This window comes from Grammomys surdaster, unplaced genomic scaffold (assembly GCF_004785775.1).
Source record: "Grammomys surdaster isolate TR1022 unplaced genomic scaffold, NIH_TR_1.0 60, whole genome shotgun sequence".
Classification (NCBI taxonomy): Eukaryota; Metazoa; Chordata; class Mammalia; order Rodentia; family Muridae; genus Grammomys; species Grammomys surdaster.
The window spans coordinates 7,024,933-7,038,241 of NW_021604562.1; the positions used below are offsets into that span (position 1 = coordinate 7,024,933).

The 13,309-nt window shown below is 36.9% G+C and overlaps 1 protein-coding gene across 4 annotated transcripts in view; it reads right to left on the minus strand.

Moving 5' to 3' along the window:
* Positions 1 to 13,309, minus strand: part of Gria3 (glutamate ionotropic receptor AMPA type subunit 3) — a 254,584-nt gene that overhangs the window by 55,550 nt on the left and 185,725 nt on the right. For all 4 annotated transcript variants that reach the window (XR_003714207.1, XM_028787867.1, XM_028788498.1 and 1 more), the window contains one exon: positions 9,785 to 10,161. Coding sequence is in view for 3 of the 4 variants with exons in the window: in XM_028787867.1 (XP_028643700.1) it covers positions 9,785 to 10,161 (377 nt within the window). In the remaining variant the exon portion in view is untranslated. The remainder of the gene's footprint in view (positions 1 to 9,784; positions 10,162 to 13,309) is intronic.

Here is a 13,309-nt window from a genome sequence, read left to right on the forward strand (position 1 = left end):
ACACTGTTGCTTCTCTTCTGTCCTTCTCAAATCCTAAGACAAAGAAGCCCATTCTGTCCTACTGTTGATTTCCTTTTCTTTTCTTTTTTGAGAGACAAGGATTTCCTGTGTAATAGCCCTGGCTATCCTGGAACTCACTCTATAGATTAGTCTAGACCCAGACTCAGAGATCTGCCTGCCTCTGACTCCTGAGCGCTGGGATTAAAGGCATGCACGACCATTGGGTTTCTGCCATAGATTTCTTACTATTTAAACTTCATTCTATGTGGTCTTTAGAGGCCTTGATCAAATCATCACAAATTGATCTAACAGTATTCAATTAGTAGGAAAGTGGTGGGTATGTTTTAATAACAAAAATTATTTTTCTTCAACTTTTAAATCCAATTATTAGGGAATGTAGCCACATATGGATAAATTGTAAAATAAAAAGAATTGTCAATATTACTGTTCATTGGTATGGGGGGGGAGAGTCTTGGTAAGATTTAGATTCAGGATTTCAGCATGCCCAAGAGTATGTGATTCATAGGTATCATAGGTGATTCTGTTGCAAGTGATGGATGTACCAAACTGAGAAATGAACAAGCACTGTTCTTTACCAGCAATTCTCAACTTTGCCCATCAACAGCACAGCACAGCACAGCACAACACAACACAACAACAACAAAACCAAACCCATAAAAGACAGAAAAACAAGACAAAAATCCTTGCCTAGAGTCTCCCCTAGACAAGTTAGATCAGAATTATGGGAGTTGGGTCTAAGCCCCAGTGTTTTACATAAGTTTTAGGGTATAATCAGAGTTGTAAGTTATGTCTCTCCATCACAAGTGCTACTCATGGAGAGGGACTGTGGGAAGTCAGAGGGCAATGGATACTCAGTAATGGCTTGTGTTAAGATTAGGATTCACTTCCTTTGCAGTGTTGCTGGAGGTTAGTGTGGGCCATAGAAATTCAAATCTGCTCCATAGGTTTTATAAAATATTGCCACATCATCCTTTGTATAATTCTGCTGTGGAGAAAAGCTCCATCCTGGTTAGGCTATGTTTTTCCATGCCCATAAAATCTCACAGAAAGAGCTCCCATTCTGCTAGAAAGTAAAGGAGCGTAGGAGCTTGGCACATTTCCAGGCTCTGTGGGAAGAGGGCAGTTCTGGGCTGAGAACTGACAAATCAAGGTCTTCTCTGCATGTACTATGATTTTACCACTCTGAAGCAAATTCAAATTCCTGTGTCCCAAGATAACCTTCTTTTTCTCAGCATGTTTAAAATTCAGCTGTTTATAGGAATATAATCTGAGAATTCTGGCAAGCGTTTTGATAAATAAAAGTACTATTTATTGATTAATTATTTAAAGATATACTTATTATCTTTAAGTCTGCAGTTTTTGTTGGTCTCTGGATACCTAAAACACAGTCAAATATATTCACTTTCAGTTTTGAGATGAGAAAATCTGCCTCACAACAAATATTTTCTAATTATTAGTTACATTCTTACAATTGCATCTCAGAAAATTTCTCTTTTAATCAGAAGAGATAAACACATCAGTATGAGTCAGAAAAGAACGTGTCACCCTTCCCAATGCTAAAAGTATACAATATACTTGGATTAAGAATTTAGACATTTCATAATTTTTTTCATGTTTGACATACTCAAAATTTTAAGCATGCCACAGACTTATCTGACGCTGAAAATAACTTTATTGCGCAGAGTATTAATGCTTCAAAATGGTATCCATAGCAGTAGGGGAGTAAAAACGGTAAAACAGAAGCTGTCACTAATTGAACACTTCCTTTGCGGTAAGCTGTTCTAATTGCTTGACAGGTACCAACTTTTTATACCTCCCATCTCTGGTGCCCAGGACTATATTATAGATAAGCAAGCTGAGGAGGTTTGTAGATAAAGAAATAGGCCCAGAGAGAAGAAGCAGAAAATAAATTGTCTGTGGTTTCATATTAGCAAAGAGATCCCCAGGATGATGATGTGGTAGGTAAAAGTTACCTGCCTTCCATCCCTGGGACCCACATGTGGAAGGATTTAATTGACTCTCAAAAGTTATACGCTGACATACACATACATGCTATTGAACACACTCAGATACACACACACACACACACACACACACACACACACTCCTACCCATCCATGAAACTAAAATGAATGAAATAAATAGATAAAAACATCTAAGAAGAGAAATGCCTAAATATTTTGTAGCGTGAAAATAACTATGTTTTGGATAAGAAAATTCAGAATGGTGTGAAAATTATAGATTTTAAACCAACACTGAGAAATATAGTTGCAGTAACACTGAACATGTTTGTGCATTGTCATTTGTTGTTTATTTGCACCGTACCTGTAAAAGTCATCCTGATATGGTATGATGGGTTTTGCTGAGACCAGAGAGAAGCTTGAGTTTGGAGCAATTCCAGAACTGGAGTTTGATATGGGAAGAGGTATATTATGCTGTGAATACTAATGGCAGTTTATACATTGCCTGCTTGAAATGTGGAGGAAAATACAGTAATTTATGGAAATTACATTGTGCCATTTTATTGAGGCTAATGGACTGTGGCTATGTCTGTCTGATTTTAAATCGGGCCTGCATATCATAATCTAGTTATTTTGGCCACCTTACTACTGACTCAGATCATCATGTGGTTGATCAGAATGACTCAGCTGAGATTGGTTGTTGACATGACTGAAAATAAACCTAAGTGCAAAATGGTCATTTTTGTGGCCTCTTGTCTCCTGGTTATTGACTTTGGCAATTATGTGGTTAATTTCATGGCATACAGTCAGCTCTCTGCATCCTCACATCCCACATGTACACATTTGACCTGCTGCACATTGAAAATATTTGGGAAAATGCTGTCTTCAGTAAAAGAGACAGACTTTTCCCCTTACAATTCTCCAAATAGTAGTCTAACAACTATTTTTCTTAGCATTTCCATTGTTTTAGATGTTATGAGCCATCTAGAGATTATTTAATGTACACAGGAAAATGCATATATATTATATGCAAAAATCCTGTGCCATTTTATATAATGGACTTGAGCATCTGCAGGGTTTGGTATCTGACAGGGATCCTGGAACTAATCCATCAAGTTGCAAGAAATGTCGGTATGGATAGGCATGACAAATTTGAGAGACTATCCGTATAAAACTGACATTATAGCTTTACAAACCTAAACAAACAGTTTGGTGCTATCAGTAGAGAGTGCAGAAGCTTGCATTTGATATTGTCTCCTGAAGACAGTAGTAGATTTAACAAAGGATTTAGCGGAATTTATATCATCCTCTTCCATTTTCCTGGCATGCATGTTTAAATCTTTTTACTGAAGAAAAATGGAGTGGAACCACAGGGAAGGTGCTCCACAAGAATTTTCGTATTTCCCCTTTTCTTTAGTGAAACTACAGCCACTTTTGGCCACATTTCACATGCAGACTATATAAAAAGTGACTGATGGGTCAACCCGTCACATTTTTAAAGAGTCTATTAAAATAAGACACGATTTTAGAGTTGAATTAGAAAGACCCATCATTTGCCAGTACCTTTCTTTCCATTAATGTAGCTCCAAAATGCTTAACATTCATTTCAAGTAGTTGTGTTGCATAAGACAGATTTCAAGGTTAGCATAATGAAATGGCTGTAAAATGCTACACACTTATGTTTTTAAAACACAAACGAGTGTACATGTCATTCCTTTCACAAAAGGGTAATAGCTATCAAGTTTATGAAAATAAATTGTTAACAAAAGAAAAAAAACACACATAGAAAAAACCATTGCCAAATATGTGTATCAAACAGCAGACAATGTTCCTAACGGTAGTAATAAGAAACTGGAGTTCCTACATTAATAACAAAGTCTATTTTATGACATCAGAAATGACAATAAAAGTGAGTTATGCACCATAACCTTCATCCTATTAGTAAATTTTGTAATCTGCAGTATTTTAGTTTTATGAGATGGAGACGCTAAAGGAAAGCCAAAGCCTTTGCCTTCATCCAAATTCTTTATCGTTCCTCTGTTCTGCTTCTGACATAGTCATCATTTCACTCCTCCATTCATGGTTGGGACTATGATAGAGTCTTTTTTAAAATGTAAAGAATCAATCTTTGTGTCTTACAATTTTCTCTGGTGGAAATAAGTAACCGGGTCCCAAAGAATGAAAACGACAGCTTTCAGCTGACGTTGTGAAATAGTTGTCGTAAAAATCCTGCCTTTAAGTTATTATATATCCCCACATCACTACTATAATGAAGTGAATTGTTGGTAGGATGGAGAGAATGGTCTATATCTCAAGAGGAAAGATCACTTAAAATGCAGCTCAACCTCTCTCACCTTCTGTTATTCTACACAATTTGTCCTTTTAAAGGAGGCTCTATGTGTGTAGAACTCATGTATAACTGTGAAAGAGTCCCTGCCTACTTCTTCAAAGGACTTGCTATTTTGAAAACTTAATAAAAAATATCTTTGGAGTAATCTTTGCCCCATGGTAGGTCCTTTCATTTTCCCTGTGGTAATTCTCCAGACCCTTATTTCTTATGTCTTCTATGTGGCTAGCCCTCTGTTGTCCCTGCAGCTTCACAGAAAGTCAGCAGGGGGAGCATTTGTCTGAATTTCTACTCTAGATGACACAAGTGGCTCTATCAAAGTTTCACAAAAGAAACACATTTCAGATTGTAAAACGCTATAATCTTTTGTCAATGTGAGAGACATATTATGGAATATTGCACTCAAAGAGCTTTCAAGAGCTGTAATCCTTAAAAGCACTAGGTGGCATCAAGAAGGAATGTGGCTGCTTGTCTCTCAGGAGAGTCTTGCACTTTTGCTATGGACCAGCATTTCAGCTGGATTTCTCAGACATTGTAGGAACTCTGACCCAAACCAGTATTAACTGGTATATACACTAGACTAAGATGATTACAAGAATCATAACAATAGCTAACATTTATTAAGCTCAAAGGCCAGGAACTGTGCTTTGCATTTTATTGATGAGAGACTGAGGTTCAGCTAGGCTTAGTAAGTTGCCCCAGGTTACACAACTGCTATGCAGAGCACCTCCTGCTCAGTCACTGCTCTCTCCATCTGGCTGCCCCCACCTGGTGGCTGCCAGCACACGTTCAGGATGAAGAGGGTTAAACTGAATGTGTTTATTCCTTCTCTGGACTTTACTTTCGATAAATCAGTTGATGTATGGATAAAGCCTTGGCTTATTACATTGATTACCTTCTCTAACGTTGACTCAGCCTACCGCTTCGTGTAGAACAAAGTAATTCACTCGGAACAATTAGAGCCATTCAAATATCAAACCTAATATCGATGCAGAATCTCGAAGCTTCTAGGTAACTGTCAATAACTGCATTTGATGGCAATGGAACGATGCCAGCAGTTTTTTTTTTTTTCATAATGCCTTACTGCTGATTTCGCAGCCTTATGCTCTGAGTGAGCACATACTCTGCAGTATTATGAATCCTCACTGCCCGCTTTTATTAACAACAAGTGTTGCATTTCTTTAGGGATAGAAATAGGAAAACAGTTCTTGTTTCCAAGCATGAAGGGAGTGAGGAAACCAACCGTGCTCCTCCAGATTGGCAGTGTGAAGTAGTTGTGAAGCAACTGAACTGCTGACTCTTAAAAATCTCCAGAAAGTTGGGTTCTCTTGTGTCAGCTCTCTAGGAATAACTGTAGTCTAGGATATGAACAAAGTAGCACATACTAGAAAGAACAAGAGTTTGGGATTGGAGCTAGATTTGAGTTCTGGGTATCATTGTCAGTGTGAGTAGACAAATCATTTAACCAGCGCCACATGCTTCAGCTTAGAAGTAGGCATGATGCTTGCACTGTGGCAATGCTTAAAGAGTATGATCCAGGTGAGACTGTGGATAATGTGTCTGTGTGTCCACAGTGGGAGTCCAGGGAAGGTTGTTGTACTTTCCCCAGGAAATGGCAGCAGTTAGACTGATTTGTCTCTGATATTTCCTCCTGGTATAATACTAGTCAATTCTATTTTCAAATATAATCTCAAGGACAACTCATTGAACTACTTCAATTTTGATGGAAGTAACACTGTATAGACTATGCTTACATTCTTAGCTCTCAGGAGAGTTTGTACTCTGTGGTCATTATGCTAAGTGTAATGTTGATGCTGTCAGTAAAGGCATCTCACAGCGCAACTATACTATTGTCAGGACTTTATCTGCTAATAGAGAAATATATTACAGTGAGCAGGATTGATACACAGTTGGTCACAAATGTATATAGTCAGTAGAGCTCTCAAGACAAAGAGAAACATGTTTCTTTCTTAGAGGCATGTCATACATATGCTAGGAAGCATAACATCTTAATAAAAGATTTAAAGATACAACTTCTTTTGTAGGGCACAAAAGATAGTATCAGAGGAATGATCATTCATAGGTTGGAAACTATAGAGCTCATGTCGGCAATGATTTCTCACTCAAAAGTGCAATAAAAATAATAATTGTGGCACCAGACAAGTGTGCTATTGTTGAGTTGAGTCATGACCAACTTTAAGAACAGTTAAAACAGGATAGAGATATCTTGGTGTGCACAGAATACTGTAACAATAATGTCTGGTATAAGTTTGTTTTTTACATTTATGTATAGTGAATCAAGATGGAAAAATGATTTCTTACTGTGGGTCATGATGAAAAATTTGGAAGCCATTAAATTATATGATGACATCTTGAGCAACATAATAAAATCTGTACCTTGGAAAGAAAAGGCTATATTTGCTCTATTTCAGGACCATAGAAAAGCCATAGCTTAAATTCTGCCATTAGAAATTAAAGCAGAAAACCCAAACTGGTCTAACTTGTCATTTTTAGTATCAGCTTTAGTTCTTATTTAATTAATTAATTAATGTGAATAGATATTTATAAAAAAATGCCTTTTGAAGAGACCTGTTTAAGTATGTATCACAGTAGGCAGCATGCCAGTGGGAATATCACACATTTAGTTTTGAAAGTTGACTTATAGAAACCAAGAAACTCTCTAGCCTTAATAACCCTTCAGCATTGTCTCAGCACAGATTACTAGCCATGTTAGAAATCTTTCAGTTATAGATGCATTCAGAGGCTGTAGACTCTCAACGTGGCTATTTCTCAAAACCCCAAAAAGAAACTAGACACTCAAATGAACTCCCTGATGATATCACAAAATGGTACAAGCTGAACACAAAAGGAACAGGAAATGAAATAATTTGAAGAACCCAACCAAGCAGATTGAGGGTGGCAATTCTTTTTAACAGAAGAGGGGGGTGGGAGGAATAGTTTGGATGCATGAGGCTCGATACACACAGACAATTCTAAAAAGCTGCAGAAGATGGCTATGTAGTCAGTTATGCTGCAAAGCTTTGTTGTAAATGTTTAGTGCATTCAATGGCTACTCTCACAAAGATATGCTGAAAACGATATTGTCTTTCTGAATCCTTATGTTTGTAGTAATATATGTCGAGAAGACAGGAAGAAAGGCCTTGGATGTCACTCTCAGGAACACTGTTCACCCTCTGCTTTGAGATAAGGTCTATTATTCACCTATAGTTTACAAGTTAGGCTTGACTGGCTGCCCAATGAGCTCCATGGATCACCTTATGTCTACCTGCCCAGCACTGGTTTTAGAAGCAAGAACCACCATGCTTAGCTTTTATGTGGGTTCAGGGAATTGAATCAAGTCCTCGTACTTGCAAAGGAACCACTACATTGGTTGGTATATCTTCCTAGTCCCAAGTCATTAATTTCTAACTGAAAATGTCTGTATATTTACGGTATCGACTCTAGTCAGTATTTAATGCTTAATTTGACCAAAGTGACAGTATTTTGTTTAATAATTATAATGTGTGTATGTTTGTTATGTGGATGGTGGGTTGTGTGTGTATGGTTTATATATGTGGCACATGTATGGGAGTGCACGGGTGTGCTAATAAGTAATGGCCAAAGCACAACATTGGTGTCTTCCTTTATCTCTCTGCATGTTATTGATTTGAGATGGAGTCTCTTGCTGAACCTGAAGCATGGCCTATGCTGACTGGCCAGTGAGCTCTCATGATTTGTTTGTCTGTGCCCCACAATGCTGGTGTTACAGGCAGATACAGTCATACCTGGCTTTTATGTGGTTCTGGTTCCTTGAACTCAGGTTCTCATACTTGCATAGTAAGTATTCTTATCTACTGAGCCATTTCCCTGGCCCCTCAAATTATTTCATGATTATAAATACAGTATATTCAGTTATAATATTGTGCATGAATTTACTACCATTTGTGATTAGGTGAATTAATCTGCTTTGTTGGTGAGACCCAGGACATTCACCTTCAACATTTCTTCTGGTCCTGGAGATTGAACCAGTGTCTTACATATGCTGGGCAAGCACTCTACTACTGAGCTACATTACATCCCAAGCTGTGTTCAGTATTTCAATAGCTTTGCTAAGTTTATAACCCATACAACTTACCAAGTGTTAATACTCATGAGAATTATACTTGGTCAATGGTTTAAGTACATTTAGAGTTCTGTAGCCATCATCACAATCCATTTTTGAAATGGTTTCATATCATCCTTTATCAGGATATCAGGATTTGTAGTTAATCACAGCAGGTTTAGGGTAAGGATGAGACAAGTAAGGCATATGCCCCACATGCAAATATAAGTGGGTATCAAAATCTCATTCATCAGAACAAAAACATTTTAGTGGTATATTTCTTTAAAAATAATAAGCAGAAAAAGTCTGTAATGAAAACGATATAAAAAAACTTAAATAAAAGTTGTTTTTGATTCTTGTACTCATTTTGCAAAGGCATACTTGCCAGACTCTAATCCCACCATTGTTATCTGTTTTTTTTCTTCTCCTTTCAAACTCTATCCATAAGTAATTGTCCTTTTTATTTCTATAGATTTGTCTACTGGGGACAAATGGGATGCTTTATAATAGTATATTCAGCAAACAGAATGGAGTGGGGTGTGGCATTTTGTGTTTGAATTATTTCACTTTGGCCTTATGTTTTCAAGGTTCATCTCTACTGTTAGAATGCATGAGTTCTCTTAAGTAAGTAGTATTCGGTTGAATGGATATGCCACAAGTTCTTTATTCATTTACCGGCTAAACTTTTGCTTTGTTTCTATATTTTGTTTATTACAATTAAAGCTACTATGGGCATTCATATGTTTTACTTTGGGGGTATTAATGACAGTAAAATTTTTGTCACATTTTAACTCTATGCCTAACTTTATAAAAAACGGCCAGACTATTTTCAAACATGTCAAAACCATTAAGTTTTGTACTGATTTTCTGCTGCTTTCTTTGAGAAGTTTTATAGTTTTAGCTAAGAAACTTGAAGAGATGCTTGCATAGTTCTAGGCAGTCTGAGAGCACAATGAGAATGGCAATACTAATAGGGGAAGGTGGGAGGGTTTAAAGAAATTCTCTATCTTCTTTCACATTTTGTCCAGACTCAATCTCTTGGCCAATGCTAAGATATTTCAGCCCAATTAATGAGGAAACACTTCCATAGGAATACTACGTGGCAGTTAACTTTATCTAGAATTTGGGTATCTATGATATGAGCATTGCAGCAAACCTTAGGCATTCAAAGCATTGCCAGTGACACACTCACCTCATAGACATAAGCACACAAAATGGCGTGATGACAATTTGTCATTGGATGGAATGTTAAATGAAAGAACTCTGAAGTTGATGCAGGTGAATACCAGATGGACATGAGGGCAGTAAGACCACAAAATACAAGCAGGTATTCTGTATGACATACAAACAAACCTTGGAGAAATATCACATCCTTGCTGCATAAAAGCACCCAAGGAAAACCAAAGACTGTTAAATATTCCAAATTCATTGGGAGGATCAGGAGGGCTTTGTGGGTCTCGAGGTTCTTCATTGTTGTCTTCCAAGTGCCACTCATAAGGGCTAAATCTGCTGACTAGGAAGAGAACTACACTGACTCCAATGTAAGCGAAGACAATGCACATCCAGATTTCATAAGCTAAAGGATCCAGGAATGAAAATACGCCTGGCTTTGATTTCTGAGGCTTCTTTATCATGATGGAGATCCCCAGGCTCATAAATGGCTTTGAAAAATCTATGACTTCTTCCCGGACCAGTGTTATAGTGAGTGGAGCGACAGCTATATCAGCTCTCTGAAAAACAAAGACACAGAGCACTTTTACAGACAGCATTTCCTTTATCATTTTCACTTAATAAAATGTCTTTGGTGGAAATATAGTGTATTCAAGCACTGTAACCAGCTGATTTGTCAGTGCTAAGATTAGAGAGGCAAGGTCATTCATTGGGTTCTAAATTGCTTTATTTTGTTGGTCAAATAAGGAAAAGCCCTGGTCTTTGTCCTCTGAAGCATCTTGGCTTAGGGGAGCTGATTCCATTTCTCCTGACTTCTTTTTGCTATCTCTTACCTCAATTTGTATTTTCTTATGACATACATAATCTAACTTTTGCTTTCTTATTTTAATATTCATAGGCTTATGTCTATCTCCCTTATTTTACTGGAATTTTTGTATATTGTGCACAGTGACCTGCATTTCTTATATTTTCTTTCTTTTTCCTTGTATTCAGTATAAGTCTAGGCTGCTGCCTTGTCTGTTAAAATATGCATCATTTGAAGACAGAGACCTAGTATTTGGTTTTGTATCTATTTTTGTAGTACATTCTATATTAAAAATGTATATGCCTTAAATAGTTGCCGATGGTTGAACATAGTATATAAAAAAATGCAATATTTCTGCATGAGAGATACAAGGATAAAACGATTAGAATATATATTAATTTATCAAGTAAGCCACCTTTTCTGGTGATAAATATAAGCACAACATTAACACATGTCAGATTGATAAATAAATGTTAGCAGTGCACTGAATAATTAACTCATGTAAAGGCATGCCACTTTTTTATATTAAATCAGGGAAATAAGGCATCAGGGAACTCTACACTTATTTTTTTTTCTACAATTGCTCCCTTTTAATGCTAGTAGGTTTTAGTGTGGGAACAGGCTTTAAAAATGTACCTGTAGAAAAATGTATATGACTAGGGGAATAAATATGATATACTAGATCTGTACTGAGTTATCAAGAACGATCAGGGTTTTTTTTTTTTTTAATGTGATAAACATAGTTATGTTTCAGTATCTTTGCCTGTGAGGACAGGTGGAGGATGAAGGATGAAGTTTGAATTAAAGTATATTGACCAAAAAAAAAAATGAAATTTACTTTGGTGAATTAAATAGGGAAACTCAAACCATTTGCTATCTCTCACCTCAACTTGTACTTCCTTATGACGTATCTAACCTAACTTTTGTTTTCTTATTTTAACGTTCGTAGTCTTATGTTTATCTCCCTTATTTGACTGGAATTTTTGTATGAATAAATGCTCCTCATTTAAGGGTAAACAAAAATGATGAGGAGATCCTCACACTTCCTGACTGCTTACTCTGTGTGAGGCACTGTGTCAAGCACTTTCTACATAATGATTTTCTTCATTCTCCTAGCAACCTTGAGGTTGATACAATGACCATTTTCTCTTCAAATGATGTATACTATAACAGACAAGGCAGTAACCATGACTCATACTGACTACAAGGGAAAGAGAGGCTGAGATTAGATCTCTGGTAATGAGATTCAGATCCACTGTCTTATCTAGCAACCTGTTTTCATTTGACTCTTGCATATGTGTACTACATACTATAATACTTTGATCTGCAATGCAGATGAGTTTATCCATGCGTATTAAACTTCCTGTTTATCCATACTATTGTAAATAACCCCAATAAAATCATTGCTTTACCAAGATGAATGATGGTAGAATTGTTGCTTTGGCCTGTCATTGGGGCTGTACTGGGAGTGAGTAGCCATTTGTTCATGTCTTCCAAGGGAAAATCATACAACACATATTCAGTTGAAATCATAGGAAGTTCTGTTTACTGAAGATCACTCCTTCCATTTTTTTGATCCTTCTAACATCCTATCCATGGTGCGCCTCTACACATCACCATCAATGTCCTTGAAATTTGAACTTCATTATCTCTGAATTAAAGCCATATTTCTACCTCAAGATCTAATTCTGTAGTCTCTCTGATTTGTTGAAATTATTTCTTGAACTGTAAACTTGGCTGCCAGACTCAAACACCTCCTGTCAGACATCAACTGCTCATGTGACATCACTGGGCTTTTGCATGGAATACTCTTTCCTTTGGCTCTCTGACACTAAAGATATCAGGCTCTCTTCCTACCTCTATGAATAGTATTCTTTTTTAAAACTTTATTTAATGTATGAGTGCTCTGCTGCATATACATCCACTTGCCTGAAGAGAGCATCATATCCCCCTATAGATGGTTGTGAGCCACCATGTGGTTGCTGGGAATTGAACTTATGACCTCTGGAAGAGCAGCTAGTGCTCTCAACCGCTGAGCCATCTCACCAGCCCATGAATATTATTCTTTATCTGGTTTTTTTTCTTCCTAATTTCCATTCTCCACCAAGGTATATTTTGTAATTCCAGAAGTGCCTTTTAGGAGGTAATCATTGAAGGTTTGTAGAATAAGACAGATCATTCAAGGACCTGTCCTTTACTTTTTCTTTATTCAACATCATCATTTATGGCTTCAACTCCCTTCATATTTCAGTCAACTCCTTAATCTTCAGTTCCACACTAAAGATGAGGTGGTAGCCAATAATAAATTTTACCTGTTTTATCCTTTGGCTGAGGTCTACACCTGGTCATAGGAACAAAGGCTCCTGATAAGAATGGACTTGGCCAGAAAGCTAGCAGGGTTTTTGGCAAAGATAGCTTGAATCAGCTAGAGTGTTTTTATGCCAAGAGAATTCATACATAAAGGTGCCTCCTCTCAGTGCCAACATGTCTCTACCTCCTGCTCAGAGGACACAAATATGCATCTAGTATCAGTCTCCATTTGATCTCATTTGAATTTAATTACTTAATTTAGCATTTTTCCTCTTCTTTCTTTAATCATGTAAGTCTTAATCCTTCAAGGAGAAATTGCTAATTTTTTTTTCTTCTTTGAAGGTAGAAGTAAGTGGGTATTTGGTGTGAGAAAGTCACTTTATTTGGACTGAATTTCAGGGAACTGAGCTCTTTTCAAGTCAGTACAGAATGGAAGATTGAGGAATTTGATCCCCTTTAAATGCAAAACCATATTCCCCTTGATATATGGCAAGGTTTAGTGGTTGCAAAAGGAGAAGGTAATGGTGTAATTACATCCTAATCTCAAGAAAGAAAGAAAGAAAGAAAGAAAGAAAGAAAGAAAGAAAGAAAGA